The 19,536-nt window shown below is 45.9% G+C and overlaps 1 protein-coding gene across 7 annotated transcripts in view; it reads left to right on the plus strand.

Moving 5' to 3' along the window:
• The window catches only part of CCDC85A (coiled-coil domain containing 85A), a 172,857-nt gene that overhangs the window by 118,293 nt on the left and 35,028 nt on the right, over window positions 1-19,536 (plus strand). For 3 of the 7 annotated variants that reach the window (XR_014154558.1, XM_081854826.1, XM_081854827.1), the window contains exon 3: window positions 8,945-9,021. The exons of 3 other annotated variants lie outside the window; for them this stretch is intronic. Coding sequence is in view for 2 of the 4 variants with exons in the window: in XM_081854826.1 (XP_081710952.1) it covers window positions 8,945-9,021 (77 nt within the window). In the remaining 2 variants the exon portion in view is untranslated. Of the gene's footprint in view, window positions 1-8,944; window positions 9,022-19,536 lie in introns of those variants that run through there. One more of the 7 variants, XM_081854830.1, reaches the window with a different exon arrangement.

The following is a 19,536-nucleotide window of genomic DNA, read 5'->3' on the forward strand; positions in this document are numbered from 1 at the left end:
GATTAAGCACACTGATGAATCGATAAATGCTTTCAGCCCTGCTTGTCTTTCAGCAAATTACCACAGAAAGTTGGCAGAGGAATAAAGCTGCTTTAAGAACGTAATTGGTCATGTTTTCGGAGTGAACTGGATAACCTTTTGAGGCTTCCCACAGCGCTCTAAAGTGCCTGCAGTTCACGGGCACCCTTCCTCCTCCTCTGGAATAATTGGGCTGCTTTTTGCATTTTTTTGGGTAGGGTTTGGGAAGCAGGTGGTACATATCTGTGGGTGAAAGCACTTCCTGAGTGAATTATAGAAGAGCAGGATACAAGAGCAAAAAAGTCCTTGCCCCCAGGCGTACAGTCTAAAAGACGTGAAGCGAAGGGAAAAAGGCATGGGGAGAGAAGAGGAAGAAAGCAAACTCATGACCCATTCTTAAAGTTAAATAGCACTTCATATAGCTATTGTTTTGCCCTTCTGAGAAAGGAGTACAAAGAGACTTATGTAGTTTCTTTCACTTTACCCTGTGGGGTAGGTAAGGCAAGGGGGGGGAGTGTATCAGGGTGACACCCCAGGTACTCCTATGGGTGAGGCCCAGGGAGGGAGCAGTTCCTTTAGGGGTTTGAGGAATGGAACTTGAAATATACTCGGAGTCGAGAGTGGATTTTATGCTCTTTATTCAGCTCATAGTGGTGAGGAGGAATGGAAGTTCCCCCAGAATGTCTGCTTTATATACATTATTTACATAATGGGCCCCACGTGATTGGCTAATTCCGGGATTCTCCTGTAAGCCAATCAGGTTGCGGATTCACTTCCACCTGGAGCTGGATTGGGTGGCTCCTGTGGACCAATCAGACTGCTGCATTCTGGGTCCTATTGTTCTAGGACCATTCAGACTGCTGCATTCTGAATCCTGTTGGACTCAGTACATAACAGAATTCTGTGCTGAAAAACTGAGTAGGTTCTCTTTTCCTGGAGTTGCATCTAGGCAATCTGTTTTGGTTTTTTTGGTTTTTTTTTGAGCATTCATTCTGATTCGTTTGCGGGGAAGTTAGATTAGGCTGTGTTAACGTCAGTGCTTCTCCACACTTTCCAGTGCATTTTCCTGTCTTATCACACACACACACAAAAATCAGATCTTAGGGAGTGGAGAAATGGTTTGTTGGGCAAGACCAGGGGCAGGCAACCTAAGGCCCATGGACCACAAGTGGCCCATGGGGGTCATTTAACCGGCCCCTCGAGCTGCCCCCAAACTGAGCCGCCCGCTTGGCGAGTCCCCACGCGCTGTGCTAAACCGGCGCAGTGCGGCACGGGGACTCACTTTTGCAGCCCTGGAAATCTCGTCTGCGCAGACGCCGGAAATCACGGGCACGTGCGCTCTGCTGGAGTGAACCGGCCTGGGCAAGGTAAACCTTGCCGACCCTTCGGCAAGACCTTCTTGTATTTGATTGAATCCCACCTGAAAATGATGACATTCTGGAAGCCCTGACTATGTTCCTGTCTCAGAAAGGGCCTTATAATAATAATAATAATGATGATGATGATTTATTATTTGTATCCCGCCCATCTGGCTGGGTTTCCCCAGCCACTCTGGGCGGCTTCCAACAAAGATTAAAAATACATTAAAATGTCACATGTTAAAAACTTCCCTGTTTTCTAAATGTCAGGTAGTTGTTTATCTCTTTGACATCTGATGGGGGGGCGTTCCACAGGGCGGGTGCCACTACCGAGAAGGCCCTCTGTCTGGCTCCCCGTAACTTGGCTTCTCGCAGTGAGGGAACCGCCAGAAGGACCTCAGAGGTGGACCTCAGTGTCTGGGCAGAACGATGGGGGTGGAGATGCTCCTTCAGGTATACTGGGCCACGGCCGTTTAGTTAGTGGGTTGTCAGCACGCTTTGTCCTCTACTACTCTCCTGGCTCCAAGCATATGCTTGGCTCCTATATGCTCCTTGCTCGTTCTCCGTCACCTTAAATAGCCCAGCGCCTCTTGCAGATGCTTCCAAGCATCTGGATATCCCATCTGGTTCCTGCATTAGGAAGAACTTCCTGACAATAAGAGCTGTTTGACAGTGGAATTTGCTGCCAAGGAGTGTGGTGGAGTCTCCTTCTTTGGAGGTCTTTAAGCAGAGGCTTGACAACCATATGTCAGGAGTGCTCTGATGGTGTTTCCTGCTTGGCAGGGGGTTGGACTCGATGGCCCTTGTGGTCTCTTCCAACTCTATGATTCTATGATTCTATGCTCACCTTAGCTTCACTACGATGCTCCATCACTGCTACGGAGCCAAGTCAAACCTAATTTGATTGGCTGCTTTTGCAAGAATTGTGTGGGCTCTACAGGCCTCAGCTTGTGTGGGGGGACCTCTAGAGGCAGAAAGGGAGCTGGAAAAAGGAGAGAAAGGGCTGGAAGAATATGTGTGTGAGAGAGAGGAGGGAGGAGAGTTGGATTCAGCACAGGTGTTAGAGAGTTGGACATAGCAAGAAGTCAGAAATTCACAATATCTTTAGCCCATGGCTCAATCTGTGAATCAGAGGTTAGAATGGAAAAAACCGAGCATTTGCCCTGGGCAGAAACAATGCGTCTTGCAGGAAAATGTTCATCAAAGTTGTTTTGTTATTTATTTTATGGTGATGGTCTTTGGCTCTGGATTTCTAAATGATTTTGTAGCTGAAATGTAGAAATTCAATGCCAAGAACGGCAAATGTCTTCAAAATGTTGTACCATTCTCTGCCAAGAAATATTTCAAACTGAAAGGAGGGTGAATGTGACCATTCCTCTTTATTAGTTAAGTCTGGCTTGTATAAAAGTTAGAGTGCTGGACAAGGGCTAGGGTTACCCAGGTTTAAATTTTCAGTAGGTATGGAGGGTTTTTAATAATAATAATAATAATAATAATAATAATAATAATAATAATGGTTTGGTTTGTATTTTAATGGAAAGTTTCCTAATTGGCACTAAACAGTGTGCAAAGCAAAAGTCATATTTACTTTGGAATTCACACTTTTCGGAATTTTGCAAGGCAGCTTTCCAGTATGTGTACAAAAATGTTTTTCTTAGCGGGGAGAGAGAACTCATAAAAAAAAAAATCAACATTAAAAATAGCATTATATATACACACAGCTTTATTTCAGCCCATAGACCGCATTATATAATATGTGCATTTAAAAGTATGGTAGCTGGTAGCTCGGTTTCCCACAATGCAGTGCTCCATTGGGTGGCATTGTGGAAAATGTAGATGGAGGCTCCCACAAGCTGTGACTGCCATCACTACCAGGGTAACACCTGAGATGACCCATCCAGAGAATTCTTTGCCACAACCCTCTCACACCTTGAGCTGTCCTAAACGGCAACATGGAGACAAAATTTCCAAATTGAGCCCTGCTTAGGACTAAAAAGGAGGTGGAGAAAAAGGCTGACTCCTTCCATAAGAACCCAGGATTAAAAATACCTAATTACATAGTGATGTATAATTACTGGCAGTGTCTGCAAAGTGTGCGCGTTCAGAGGAGGAGTAAACTGCACCTGTTGGCTGGGGTATAAAAATAACTGTTTTGACTAGAAAAGAGATAAATCTGGATGGAAGGGGAGGATGTAATTCTGAATGTAATTTGGTTAGCAAAGGATAAAGCTTACAAGTGCTAAGGCTTCATTTAGCAATCATCAGAGGCACATACGTACTTGGCTCCGAGTTCCAGTGAATTAACAACAGCGCTACACACACACACACACACACACACACAGAGAGAGAGAGAGAGAGAGAGAGAGAACGTTTTGTTCCAGAAAGAAATGAGCAAATCAAATGGTCACAGACTTGTAATTACTGATGAGAGAGAAATAAGCTGGTTAAGATGTGGCAAAGGTAAAAGTGGGCTGTTGTGTACATTTTGGGAGGAGGGAAGAAATGTGATTGAGAAAACGTTTTAAGCCCCGCTGATTCACCAAAGGCAAACTGCTTTAAAATGCTTCCTTATTTGGTATGAATTTGCACCTTCGCAGCACTTCAACTTCTGCAAAGGGCTTTCTCTTCTACTATACCCATTCTACAGACAGGAATTTGAGGCTGAGCGATCCTGAATAACCCAAGTGACCACAGACCTCCCACATCACAGCTTGGCCCTCAGTATGTAGGAGGATCATCACAGCTGGCTGCAGGATGTCTGTACAAAACCCAGTTCAAACACAGACTCAATACCTGGCTTTGCGATATCCGTTCTTTCATTTCTCCCAACTAACTTCTCAAGGGCTGAAATGGCACCATTATGATTCCAAGGTTGCATCGCTCATTGCAACGATGTGCATTTATATCTTTCCCTTCTTATGTATTTTCTTCCTCTTATATGTTGTCCTATGCACTCCTAGGCATTATGAGGAGAGGCTGGATCAGGATTGGGGAGAAATCTGATTCGATTTGCATTTAAGGGGAGGCCTACCTATTTTGCACTTCCCAGAACAATATGAGAGCCAAAACACGGATTCTCAGAATTTTGCAGTGTTCAGAAATGTGTCTCTCAGGCGAGAGTGTGGCTAAAAATGCACAGGTTAGTGAAAATGATGGGCATGAAAGCTGGAATGACACATATGGGAATTCTATTGGCAGTGAGTTGCACTGGGCAAGTTACCACACCAAAGGCTCAGTCTCTGTAAAGGCTGACTGAAATCAGGCCTGTGGAGGACCACTCACATGGCCCCATCAGGAGATCAAGGTGGAGCATGAGGAATAAGGTGGTCCTGCCAGTATTTTGGGCTCAAGTTGTTTTAGAAGACATCTGAAGGCAGCCCTCTTTAGGGAAGCTTTTAATGTTTGATGCATTACTGTATTTTAATATTTTGTTGGAAGCCACCCAGAGTGGCTGGGAAAGCCCAGCCAGATGGGTGGGGGTATAAATAATATATTATTATTATTATTATTATTATTATTATTATTATTATTAGGCTTTTTGAATGAACACGAGATCCTTGAACCTATCCCAGAGACAAGCTGACAATCAGCACTCCTCTTCCCCAAAAGAAGTAACGTGTTGCTACTTAGTAGTTTTTTCTGTCTTCTAACATCACACGGCCATTTTCAAAAGGGCTTTGCAATACGTAGCCATACGAGGACAAGCCATCGACAACAGCAGCTTTCCGTTTCAACCATTAGTTTAAAACCAACAGCACATTTACCTGGGACGAAAACAACTTCAGCGTTCTCTTAAAAGCTAGCGGTAATGAGGCCCTATGAACTTTGGGGCATTCCAAAGGCACTAAAAAGGTTTGGTCCTCAGTATCCACCCATCTTGGGACGCGGGTGGCCCTGTGGGTTAAACCACAGAGCCTAGGACTTGCCGATCAGAAGGTCGGTGGTTCGAATCCCCACGACAGGGTGAGCTCCTGTTGCTCGGTCCCTGCTCCTGCCAACCTAGCAGTTTGAAAGCACGTCAAAGTGCAAGTAGATAAATAGGTACCGCTCTGGTGGGAAGGTAAATGGCGTTTCCGTGCGCTGCTCTGGTTCGCCAGAAGCAGCTTAGTCACGCTGGCCACATGACCTGGAAGTTGTACGCCGGCTCCCTCGGCCAATAAAGCGAGATGAGCGCCGCAACCCCAGAGTCAGCCACGACTGGACCTAATGGTCAGGGGTCCCTTTACCTTTACCTTTTTATCCACCCATCTTAACAGCATGTATTTGGTATCACCTCTTTCTCTCTCGCTAGAGAAGGGCCATAGCTCAGTGTTACAGCATCTGCTCAGCTTCAGTCCCCAACATCTTCAGGTAGGGCTGGAACAGACTCCTGCCTGAAACCTTGCTTCCAATACAGTGTTGACAATACTGCAGGTGGTCCCCGCACTGGTCTGACTTGACAGAAGATCTATGTTCCCTTGTCTCTGTCTTGAGTCAGCACCATTGTGGGCAACCACAGCGGCGGCCAACTAGCACATATTGGAGAACTTTGCTACTATTGCTGTTGCCACCCATACTCTTGTAGTAAGCCAACTCACCTGCCTCTCTCCACATCTGGTGGTAAAAAGAGGAGTGTGGCGTGATTGTCCACCTGTATGGAGAACACCACGAACCTGGAGCTGGCCCTGGGTGCAGGTACCCGATGTGCACCTGGCTTCCAAACTGTCAGCCCGCCTGGATGTGCTGAGTGGATTTCCTTCCGTGAAAACTTGCGATGGTGTGCGCTGATTTCTCTGAGTTGTCCTAGGCTCACTCATTGCTTGCTGTGACGACTCTTAGTGCATCAGAGTGCATGAAACCTCAGCTCACCTCTTTCCCTGCTGTCCTACAGCCCTATTTTTAGCCTGTTTACCGCACACTGTATATTAATCACTTCTGACAAACCACAATAGATTTGCCATCTCGGTCTTTCGCAATTCACACGCAGTCCCGGTGCGTGCGCATATTGAAATCTCCGGCGAGCTGCAGAATGGGAAGGAGCGAAACCTCGCACGCTGCCATTCATTTTTATTTCATAGGTTGCCTGGCAGGTGAGGTGATCTGGATATAATAGAGCTGCCACCTCAGCAGCAAAAACAAGTCTGCCAACTCCTGTTGAGCTCACGGCTTTGCTGTAGCCACATGCCTGCTCTTAAATCCAACAATTGCCCTAGAGAAGGTGTAGTACATCTGCCTGGCATGCAGAAGGTCTCCGGTTCAGTCTCCAGCATCTCCAGGTAGGCCTGGGGAAGACTCCTGCCTGAAGTCCTCAGGAGCTGCTGCCAGTCAGTGTGGGGAATATTGACCTAGATGAACCTTTATGGCAGCTTACTATATTCCTATGAAACATATATTTCGATTCCATATTTTAGAGAGATTGTTGTTATCATCATCAATGTTAACTTGAAAAGGCAGTTTACAGAGCTTAAAAGAACCACCTGCAGAGACATGAACAGCAGTGATAAAATGGTAGGTTTTATGTATTTATTTTTAAATAAAACCCAAACCCATCAATTTCACTAATGTATAAGTAGCAGGAAAAGGTAAAGGTAAAGGTACCCCTGCCCGTACGGGCCAGTCTTGACAGACTCTAGGGTTGTGCGCTCATCTCACTCTATAGGCCGGGAGCCAGCGCTGTCCGCAGACACTTCCGGGTCATGTGGCCAGTGTGACGAAGCTGCTCTGGTGAGCCAGAGCCGCACACGGAAACACCGTTTACCTTCCCGCTAGTAAGCGATCCCTGTTTATCTACTTGCCCCCGACAGTGCTTTCGAACTGTTAGGTTGGCAGGCTCTGGGACCGAGCAACGGGAGCGCACCCCACCGTGGGGATTCGAACCGCCGACCATGCGATCGGCAAGTCCTAGGCGCTGAGGTTTTACCCACAGCGCCACCCGTGTCCCAAGTAGCAGGAATAGATACATAAATAAATAGCTCAGGAGATGTTCAGGAATTATCTACAAGGGCTAACGCAGGCCGCTCATCCTACAGAGTTAGCCTTCAAAATGTTTCCAGAATTAAAATCCTGATATTAAATAACTGCACTATATGGAGACAGCTACGGCAACTTGGGGAGACCCAAATTCTCAATCTGCCCATTCTCCCCCAACTTCAACAATGCCCACTAATAGCAAAGCTGGGCTTTGAAGGAACTGAGGCTGTCCAAGAAGTTGCCTCTAAAGCACTAAAGAACTCAGAATTGTTTTCTGTTAAGGCACAGCAGTGGAGGATTTAACCCCCCCCCCAAAAAAAACCTAGCAAGTTTTATTTAAGATTTTAAAAAATCCTACATTGCTCTGCTTTAATTACAGGAAAGCTGCTCTTTGCAGGCTGCTTTCTAGACAGCCTCGCGTTGAGAGGCCAGTAAAGCCTTTTGGAGGACAAAAACAAACATCAGAAAGAAAGACCAGTATGATGCTGTACATATTTCAAAAAACGAGTAACTAAGAATTTGATGCACCCTATAATGAATGAATGAATGTGTGCGTGTGTGTGCTGTGGCAGTTGACAACATAAAATGCCTTACTTAGCTGTCTCTTAATTATTTTAAAGTAAGAAAGAGACATCAATTTCTTTTCCCTTCCCCATGAAGTATTATGGAGGAAAGTGAATCCCTTTTACTTTCTGCACGAAAACAACCCCTGGACCAATTTATCTGCAATTTGGCAGGCTTAATCTATATGCGAGGGGCTCCTGTGCCTGTAAATTTCAGCCACTCTGGGCAAAGTTGGAGAAGGTCTAGCTATTTTTAATTCCCCATTACAGTGAATGGGAGGACAGATTCACTCCTCCCTTTACACAGAACGGCTCAGAATCTGAAACACAGCTCAAAGCAGAGAGTTCACAGGGTGATTCAGAAACAGATTGGATGTTTGTTTTTTTAAGACACATTTGAAAAGTGGATCTGGGAGCATGTGTGTCCCTCTAGTTTTCAGCTTGTGAATCTGAGCATGAACACCTCATGCCTCTGGTTACAGATAGGTAGCCGTGTTGGTCTGCCATAGTCAAAACAAAACAAATTCCTTCCAGTAGCACCTTAAAGACCAACTAAGTCAGTTCTTGGTATGAGCTTTCGTGTGCATGCACACTTCTTCAGATACACTGAAACAGAAGTCACCAGACCCTTCTATATAGTGAGAAGGTGGGGAGGGGTATTACTCAGAAGGGTGGTGGGAATGGGTGATTGGCAGATAGCTGTGATGAGCCTGTTGACGACTCTTTCATGCCTCTGGATCACCCAGGGCAAGAAACTGGGCCTTGAGACCAGTAGTTTAGATCCTGTATAGACAGAGGGGGGAAATGAGTCGATAATACCAAAACTTTGAAGGCTTAGATGGCTTCTAGCTGCAGCCGACACTTGGAAATACGAATCCAGAGAGCGCGACAGAAAAGAATGCTTTTACCATATATCTTAGAGTAATTGCATAGCTACTGCTCGGAGGACACCCAGCCAGAAATCACCTGTCGGTGACTAATTCTGATTTCGGGTGTGCCAAAGTAGACATGTGTGTATAATCAGAGTTCTTTTCTTTTGTCTTTTTTTAATTTTAGAATCAACCTTGTCCTATGTTAGGCAGCTGGAAGCAAGAGTAAGACAGCTGGAGGAGGAAAATCGCATGCTGCCCCAGGTGGGTGATTTCCTATTGCTAGGTACGCTAGCTCAGGTCCCTAGCTAGAATATTGGCACAGGCTCCTTTTGTTGGTGTTTGACCCCATCATGCTGAGTATCAAAGCCTTGATTGAGCAGTTGAGCTTGAATGAATCTGAATGTGTTTCATGAGACAGGTAGCCAATTCACTTGCCATCAGGGTTCGCTGGGGTCAGCATCCCAAGCGACAACAGGATCAGGGCCTCCAAGTTCATCAAGGAGGAAGCCTTGAGGCTGTTGAGGAGCCGGAGGTAGATGCTGTAGCCAAAGCAGACCAAAAATGTCTTAAGTGAAAGGTTCAGGGTGGAAAGAAGAGTTTGAGAAGGATCTCAGGTTGCAGGTCCTAGGGCTGATACTTTATAGAACTAGGTGGCACTCTGTGGGGTCCCAGGGTCACCTGACCAGTGCTGAGTCAGGTGGTATGGCTTGCAGTATTGCTGACATAATGTCTCTGGGTAACCCAGTATGGTCCACAGTGGAGAAGGAACTTGCGCCCAATTGGTAGGAGTCCTGATTTAAAAGTACATGTTGGATGATGGTTTCCTGTAATAGTGAACTCATGTGTGGTAAAGGGTGCCGGCAGAATTGGAGCCAACGTGACAAGTCTTAAGCAAGACCCTTCCTTCTGCTGCAACAGAGCTACCCCCCTGGAAATGGATTGCACAGGAGACCTCCCATTGAGCCACAGTGCATAGTTGCATTATGGAATTTGCCACCACCATATGTAGCGATGCCACCAATGTAGACAAGCAGACTCACAGAGGATGAGGTCATGGGTGCTGGTCATGGAGGTCACAACAGACTTCTGCGATGGAGCTCTCCCCTCCTCTCTGCTTTCCTGCAGTACCTCATGCTTCCTCAAGATCTGCTTCAGAGAACTGGAGAACCTCCTGGATCAGATTTTGAGAGTCTGCCCAGAGGGGAAGGGGAAGTCCCATCGCACGAGTGGAACTCCATGCATGCTGTGTGGGACACAAGCCATGATAGCATCAGAGGCTCTGGAGGCAGTTTCTGGAGAACAACAGTGAGAGAGGGGGATTGTCTTCAAGTTCTGCTGGTGGACTTCCATAGGCATCTTGTTGACCACTGTGAGAACAGGAATCTGTTCTGGATGATCCTTTAGTTCAATCCAGCAGGCTTCTTCTTATGCTTTCACTGTCCCTTCCGTAATAACCCTTCTAGTTGTTTAGTGCAATGACTCATTCCTGTCTACCTCTGGTACCCCTCTGATCACATCTGTGAAGAATGGACCTCCCTCCTTTGTAAAAGTGGACTTAGCAGCACGGTGCTTGGTTCCTCTGTAGGCGATTTCTCCCACGCTGGTATAAGGGAATGAGTGAAGCCTTTCCACCCACGTGGTTAACAACCAGATGATGTGGGCAACAGCAGGGCCACTGCTGCATGCAGATGACTTCACACATTCCCTTACTTGTGTGAGATCCACCGCCAAGAGAACAGCAAGTAAATATGCCAGGGGTGTTCGTCTGTCATATTCTTGAGGTGGTTGTGAAATGGTGGCAGCGGTAGTCCTTTTGAAGTGCAGCTTTCGGCACTTTGTGAGCTGAGCTAGCCTTGCTTTTAAGCACAAATCTCTCTTTCAAGAAAGTCGAAGCCTCCCATTCCAGCCATCAAATGTGCTCGCATCCTTTTGTTTTAATTTCTCTTTAATGAACACCGTCAAGCACATGCGCTTGGGGTGTTTCAGATTAAATGCTTTCTCACGCTTTATCTCTGCCCCCCCCTTCCCCAAGTGTTGCTACTTCGCTAGCAAAATCTCACTGGAGGCTCAAACCTGTGTTGTGGAATGAATTTCTGATTAAAAGAAGTCTAAAGTTACAAACGGCCGGCTTCAAGCGTTCATGGGTTTGTCGGTCTTCTTTTCCGTCTTCTTTCTAATCATATTCTATGGAGAGCTTTGGACGTTGGAGGATGTCTTCCAAACCCCATTGCAGTAATCCAAATTTCAGCTGTCACGGCACAAATAATTAGCATGATTCTCGAGCTTTCACTTCTAAGCGTTTTCAGGTGGGATTGGAGGGTGGGAAAAAGTGGAAGAAGAAACTCAAAATTTCCAGGAACAGTTTAAAGTTAAAAAACAAACAAATCAGAGGCAGTAAATGTGGGAATGGTAGTGTTCCCTATACGGCCTAGGACCCTCGTACCTACGGGACCACCTCTCCTGGTATGCCCCAAGGAGGACCTTATGGTCTGCGAATAATAACAGCTTGGAGATCCTGGGCCTCAGGGAGATTAGCCTGGCCTCGACCAGGGCCAGGGCCTTTTCGGCTTTGGCTCCAGCCTGGTGGAACGCTCTGCCACAAGAAATCAAGGCCCTGCAGGATTTGACATCTTTCCGCAGGGCCTGCAAGACGGAGTTGTTCCGCCAGGCCGTTGGTTAGGGCTCAGCCTGACTCCCCTTCTCTTTTTGTATAAGAACTAGCATGAAAAAGGCCTCCCAGCATTCTCACATCCCCAATAAGAACAGCGTAAACAGTTGGGCCTGATGAGCATTTACTGTGCCCAACCCTAATCCTGCAGAAAGCCTTCTAATTAGATTTTAATTTGATCCTGACTTGTTTTTAGGAGGTAATTTAATTATTGTTTGATTTTATACCAATGTTAAATATTAGATATTAGCTGCCCTGAGCCCAGTTTTAGCCAGGGAGGGCAGGATACAAAAATTATTATTATTATTATTATTATTATTATTATTATTATTATTAAAAGCACTAAACTTCTTTTTAGAGGAAATTTCCTGACCTCTGCAGTTGGTGGCTACCTGGCCTGCCATGTTATCATATTATTGTAGGAGGCGTCGATCAGAATTTATTTTGAACCACCAATTTGAGTGCAAATGATCCCCAGGCCTGCAAAACAAAAGGATGTAAAACGAGGAGCATTCCTTCTGATGTAGCTTAACAGTTCACTTCAAGCTAAAAAGTTCATACAAAGGTTATGCAGACCCAGGCTAGAAACATGTGAGGAATGAGCTGTGAGTGAACTAAACCCACCTGACCATTTGAACATGCGAGAATCTTGTCAAGGAAGCTAGATATCCTCGCATGCTAGCTCAGGGTCAGGTCAGTGTCACCCACGAAAGCGGTAAAGCTGTCAACTAGGGAAGTATGTTATCTCTTGGCAAAGGATCTAAGAGGAATGATGGAAGCCATGCCAAAAAAACTGGCATCATATACTTGCAGCATGTGCATCTTCTGTCATAAATCATATCAGAACGGTTGTTTTAATTGTTCCTATGTCATAGATGGCAGATTTTTGACGAATTGGGGCTTCCCACATCATATATGGCTTCTCTCTTGACCAATAAGAAATTTCCGTGTCTTCCCGGTGAAGGAAGAGGGAGAGTGACAACAGGCTATAAAAGCCTGGACCAAGCTGTATACTGGGCCTCAGTCCACCTGAGTTATGAAATAAAGGTGATTTTCCTCAAACTCTTATTTGTCTGTGGTTTATCAGGATATCCTTGCTTACTTCGTTATTACAGTGGTACCTCTGGTTACGTACTTAATTTTTTCCGGAGGTCCGTTCTTAACCTGAAATTGTTCTTAATCTGAAGTGCCACTTTAGCTAATAGGGCCTCCTGCCGCTGCCATGCCACCTCTGCACGATTTCTGTTCTCAAACTGAAGCAAAGTTCTTAACCCGAGGTACTATTTCTGGGTTAGCGGAGTCTGTAACCTGAAGCGTATGTAACCCGAGCTACCACTGTATTACATCAACATTGGTGAATTGTTAACTTTCTTCTAAATGCACCACTGGACAATGACCGACTGACAGCTGAGCCACTGCTGCTTACAAACAAGTGGAAGGAGAGGGTGAGACAGCTGGACAGTTGGTGCAGTGCAGAAGCTCAACCCATCTCTCTTGCCAGTACATTTGCAGCTTGCATATCTTGCAGTGGACTTGTAATCTGGTGAACCAGGTTCGCTTCCCTGCTCCTCCACATGCAGCTGCTGGGTGACCTTGGGCTAGTTACACTTCTCTCAGCTTCACTCACCTCACAGAGTGTTTCTTGTGGGGGAGGAAGGAAAAGGAGATTGTTAGCTGCTTTGAGACTCCTTAAAGGTAAAGGTAAAGGGACCCCTGACCATAAGGTCCAGTCGTGGCCAACTCTGGGGTTGCGGCGCTCATCTCGCTTTACTGGCCGAGGGAGCCGGCATACAGCTTCTGGGTCATGTGGCCAGCATGACTAAGCCGCTTCTGGCGAACCAGAGCAGTGCAAGGAAACGCTGTTTACCTTCGCACTGGAGCGGTACCTATTTATCTACTTGCACTTGGACATGCTTTCGAACTGCTAGGTTGGCAGGAGCAGAGAACGAGCAATGGGAGCTCACCCTGTTGCAGGGATTCGAACCGCTGACCTTCTGATCGGCAAGGCCTAGGCTCTGTAGTTTAACCTACAGCACCACTTGCGTCCTATCTTGAGACTACCTAGGGTAGTGATAAAGCGGGATATCAAATCAAATCAAAACAAAACTCCTCCTCCTCCTCCTCCTCCTCCTCCTCCTCCTCCTCCTCCTCCTCCTCCTCTTCTTCTCCTCTAGGGCAGTTTGTAAAAAAACATTTTTAAAAAAATGCCTACTCCAAAGGTCTTATCTTACTACACTATGGATTATATAGCTATATTTGAAATTTCATGCGTATCAGTTAATGTCTTGACCCTGCTCCACTGAAAAGCATTGGGTGTTCAGTAGGGCGGTTCGTAAAAAAACTTTTTTTGGGGGGAAAATGCCTGCTCCAAATATCTTATCTTACTACACTAGGGATTATATAGCTATGTCTGAAATTTCATGCATATCAGTTAATATCTTGACCCTCCTCCATGAAAATAACTGTTTACTTGGCCGTTTTCCTGTGTCGCGAAGGCTGAAATTTCAATTCAGTGGAGCAGGGTCAAGATATTAACTGATATGCATGAAATTTCAGGTATAGCTATATAATCCCTAGTATAGGAAGATGCCTTTGAAGCAGGCATTTTTTTTAAAAAAAAAGTTTTTTATGAACCGCCCTACTCCCCACTGCATTGCCTCTCTCCCTCTCCTTCCCACTAAGTGGAAGCATCCGTTGGGAGGGCAGGTGAAGTGCTGCTGCACACCTTGCTGTCCTCTGCTGTGTGCAATGCATCGGTTGAAAAGGTGCTGTGCATTATTTGAGATGCATTGCTGGGGAAAAGATGATGCCACTCCTCCCAGACCACACCTGTTCAAGAACCTTGTGACAAAGATTGATGTTCCTGGGTAGCAGCTCCTGAGATACCTACTGCTAAATCCAACAGGATGATAATCATCATCATCATCATCATTATCATTATTAATTTATTATTTATACTCCGCCCATCTGGCTGGGCTTCCCCAGCCACTCTGGGCAGCTTCCAACAAAATATTAAAATACAGTAATGCATCAAACATTAAAAGCTTCCCTAAACAGGGCTGCCTTCAGATGTCTTCTAAAAGTCTGGTACAGTGGTACCTCAGCTTACAGATGCTTCAGGTTACAGCCGCTTCAGGTTACAGACTCCACTAACCCAGAAATAGTACCTTGGGTTAAGAAATTTGCTTCAGGATGAGAACAGAAATCACGTGGCAGCGGCGCAGCGGTATCGGGAGGCCCCACTAGCTAAAGTGGTACCTCAGGTTAAGAACAGTTTCAGGTTAAGAACGGACCTCCAGAACGTATTAAGTTCTTAACCTGAGGTACCACTGTAGTTGTTTTTCTCTTTGACATCTGGTGGGAGGGTGTTCCACAGGGCGGGTGCCATTACCGAGAAGGCCCTCTGCCTGGTTTCCCATAACTTGGCTTCTCGCAGTGAGGGAACCGCCAGAAGGCCCTCGGTGCTGGACCTCAGTGTCTGGGTTGAATGATGGGGGTGGAGACGCTCCTTCAGATATACTGGAAGAGTCAGCAATCTCTGTTTGAACTTGTATTGAAGGCTTTTCTCGAATGGCGTTGAGGGAAGTGTGAGTGATGGGCCTGAACTGCCAGCACTCGGGCATCAAAGATGGGCCCTGCTGGGGCCATGGCAGCTGCCAGTGGATGCTGGGTGTTGGTGCCAGCCCTGGTCGCAGCCTGCACCATACATGGGGCGGGAAAGAGTGTTCATGTGGGCAAGCTGCTCCAGTTTGGCGCTTTGTTCTGAATGTGTGAACCAGCACGAAGTATCACAGCGTTTAGTGATTTTGTAGGTTTTCCATTTGGCCAGGCGGTGAGTTAACGAACGCTGCTGCTCCCAGTTGGCCTGAGACTGGACAGGATCCAAGCTGCTTCTATGACCGTAGATGGCAGTTTTGGAGCAAGGATGCAGTCTCTGCCCAAGAATCGCAGCAGGCTGCTGTATCCTCGTCCCACAGATCATGTCAAAAATGAATTGGCTGGCTGCACAAAGGCATGTGTGTATCATCACTTTATGACAGCACTCACCCAAGCTCAAAGCTATGTGAGCCGGCTGGGTGGAAATATAGTTTGGAAGACCTAGAAATACAGTACAACCTGCATTCAGAAAAGCTAGAAATGTGCTTTGCAGGAGTTACCCACCAAGGGTGTCTTGAAAATGTCAGGCATGACATAAAGTAGTTTCTCTGGAATCATCAGAGGCCTGGTACCAATTTTGTCTTTTGGTGTGGCAATCACAGGTTGATTCCTGCGCTTTTTGTGCCTGTGTAAAAAGTTCCTAGTGGTCACATGGGGAAAAAGATGCTGATTTGACAGCACACTGTATAGAACATGCCTAAACATTCTAGTTGCTGATGGGACACAGCTGTCGGGATGTTTGCAGTTTTGTTTCTGTGAGGAAAGAGAAAGTTTGCAGTTGTGACTCAGAGTAAAGCCTCACCTGTACCCTAGGGATAGAAGTAACTTTGTGGGATTGGACTGGGAGCGGGATGTTACTAAGAAAGATGCACAAATTTGCCATTTCTCGATTTGTCGTTTTTGATTTATTATTATATTTCTAACCTAATCAGTTATCAAAATTTGTAAATGTTTTAGTGCCCACATATATGTTTTCCCCTCACATATATTCATAGTATTGTGAGCAGTTTTCCCTAATATAATGGGTGGTATTCAGTGCCAGTTCTACTCAGGGAGATCCTTTGAAGTTAATGGACTTGATGAACATGAACTTAGGTTCATTAATTTCTATGAGTCTACTTTGAGTAGGACTTAATTGAATACAGCCCAATATAATTATGCAAGCTATTTTAACTAATATATGTGTTTTAATGCACACTTCCCCCTAATATGCATGTTTTCCTATACCTTTTTTCTTGTTGGAGAACTGCACAATTTGGAGAAGAGTGTATTGTTAACTGGGTCAGTTCACGATCAAATGTGAACTGAATCGAATATCTCCTCCATTGCTAGTTATCAGTGCAGCAAGAGATTGACTTTTTTCTGTTGAACTGTCTCTATTTCTTCTAATAGACAAAACCAGAAGCCTGCTAATGGTATTCTTAAAATAATAATCATCATCATCATCTGGTAATGTAATTTGCCTTAAAGTGTCACCTTTTAATAGAACAATACGGCAGCGAAAGCTATTGCCAGGACAACACTATCTGAACAAAACAGATGGATTCCACCTTTCTTGCCAGAAGTGTACAAGCAAATGTACAAGAGCTGGAGGAATTGAATCCTCAACTTCCATGGCAACGCGGCAGAAGTCGGACAAAGACGAGGCAGAATGCGCTTATGCAGAGGTTAGGCAATGAATCAGAAAAGGAAATATCTTTGTGGATGATATTTGCAGCGGTGGTGTCAAAGACGGTGGAAATATACTTCATAATTACTTTTGAGCAGGGCGAGTTATTGCATATCCCACTTCTTTTCCCGTTATTGGTTTTGGTATATAAACAGGCTTCTTGGACATAGCCGGCCCTGTCATTAGGCAGAGTGAGGAAGCTGCCTCTGGTGGCAGATGCTGGAGGGTGGGAAGCAGAGGTGAGGTGTTGTGTATGCTGTGTGAGGCCTGCCCTGTATGCTCAACCCCAACCGAGCCTTCTGCAGAGAAGGATGTTGGCCCATCAGAAGTGTTGAAGTAGAATCTTGGCTCTCAGTCCGGTCAATTTATGTCCATGGAATGGGAGTGGGTGCCATCTCGTATTCTGCCTCAGGCAACGAAATGTCTTGGGATGGCCCTGGTTTTGATGGGGCCCAGAAAACAGAAATATGCAAGCAAAGAGTCTTTCACTGGGTTGCTGCTTCAGAGCCTAATCAACCCCACAGTGTGGAAGGAAGGTTATTTGTGATGGAAGAAACATAGATGCTCTGCATCTAGCTTAGTATTGCTGACACTGTCTGGCAGAGCCTCTTTGGGGTTTCAGGTGGGGCATTCCCAGTCCTACCTGGAGATGTTGGGATGGAACCAGGGACCTTTGACATGCGATGAAGGTGCTCTATGAATAAGCAGGCACCCTTCCCCAAAGTTTGATGCAGTTGTTGTAAGCTGGGCAATTGGGAATGGGTACTCTTGTCAATGGAGAACAGCCTCACTCTTCTGAACAGCCCTCTGCGTGCCAGAGGTATGCAGGAGCTGAGATGGACGGAGGGGTGGTGGAGACGGAGAACAGCAGCCTGCAGCGTTGAAACTGCTCTGACATACGTGCCTCCCATTCCCTTTGCCCCCAGCTCTTTGTACCGTGCAACATTATTTAACACAGTTGCACCCTTCTGTCTGGCAGGTCAGTTAGTTTTGATGGATGAAACATTGATTAAAAATCTGGCCAGCAAGTTCTGTCTGCCTTTCTCTTTGGTCAAGAGACTGGTTGTTAGTTCAGATTTCTCCTCTCCCTCCTTTACACCTCCCCAGCTGATTTCCTATAGTCTTCTTCTTCTTTTGGTTTTGATTCAACCGTTCTGAGAGTTATATTTTTAAGAATAAAGCGCCAGCTGCCCTTTCTTAAACCTGGAGAACCAAGGTGCAAGATAGCATTGCTAACTCTCCCGCGAACTTCGTTTTGTCTTTCAACACCTCCAGCTCTTCCCATTTATCTCCTGTGCTTTTTCGTTCCATTAGTTTATCACCTTGGATTTCACCCTTTGCTTCCCTTTGACTTCACTTCAGCCTCTCCATATATTCCCCCTCCCCCTCTGCCTCAGCCTGGATTGTTAAATCTTCCCCCCAGCTAGACTTTTGACTCGAAGCCCATGCCAGCCTTTTCTATCACACATATTTATTTTGAACATCTATACCCCACGACAGCCCTGAAACCACTGGCTGAGAGAATGTTTTAAACTGTTTTTGAAATATGTATCTATCATTGATGTGCTTGCTATGCTGGGCTCCTTCGGGAGGAGAGGTGGGATTTAAATACAGTGGTACCTCGGGTTACATACGCTTCAGGTTACATACGCTTCAGGTTACAGAGTCTGCTAACCCAGAAATAGTACCTCGGGTTAAGAACTTTGCTTCAGGATGAGAACAGAAATCGTGCAGCGGTGGCGCGGCAGCAGGAGGAGGCCCCATTAGCTAAAGTGGTCTTCATGTTAAGAACAGACCTCCAGAAGGAATTAAGTTATTAATCCGAGGTACCACTGTATAATGAATAAAATAAATAATAACATAGCTGTTACCCCACACAGGGAAGCTGGTGGCAAATTTCCACAGTTTATACATTTCTAAAACACTTAGGGTAGAATGCAGCATCTGCTGTGATGAGCACACCGTGTGCACAAGGATTTTAGCTTACCAGATGGAATGATCCCCTATCTCCTCTCCGCTGCATAGAATCACAGAATTGTAGAGTTGGAATGGACCCCAGGGGTCATCTAGTCCAACCCCCTGCAATGCAGGAATCTCAGCTAAAGCATCCATGACAGATGGCCATCCAATCTCTGCTTTCAAACCTTCAATGAAGGAGAGTCCACAACCTCCCGAAGGAGTCCGTTCCACTGTCAAACAGCTCTTATTGTCAAAAAGTTCTTCCTGATGTTTCGCCAGAAGCTGCTTTATTGTAACTTGGAACCATAGGTTTGAGTCTTACCCTGTGGAGTAGGAGAAACCAAGCTTGCTTCATCTTCATGTGACAACCCTTGAGATATTTGAAGATGGCCTCTCAGTCTCCTCTTTTCCACGCTAAACATACCCAGCTCTGTCAACCGCTCCTCATAAGGCTTGGCTTCCAGCCCCTTGATCATCTTGCTTGCTATCCTCTGCACAGGTTCCAGCTTGTCAATTGTAGTGCCCAGAATTGGACATAGTATTCCAGGTGTGGTTTGACCAAGTCAGAATAGAGTGGTTCCATTACTTCCCTTGGGAGGCGGGTGGCGCTGTGGTCTAAACCACGGTCCCTGTCCCTGCCAACCTAGCAGTTCTAAAGCATGGCGGGAAGGTAAATGGTGTTTCCGTGCGCTGCTCTGGCTCACCAGAAGTAGCTTAGTCATGCTGGCCACGTGACCGGGAAGCTGTACACCGGCTCCCTTGGCCAATAAAGTGAGATGAGCGCCGCAACCCCAGAGTCGTCTGCAACTGGACCTAACGCTCA

This window comes from Podarcis erhardii, assembly GCF_964252035.2.
Source record: "Podarcis erhardii genome assembly, chromosome: 3".
NCBI classification, from domain to species: Eukaryota; Metazoa; Chordata; class Lepidosauria; order Squamata; family Lacertidae; genus Podarcis; species Podarcis erhardii.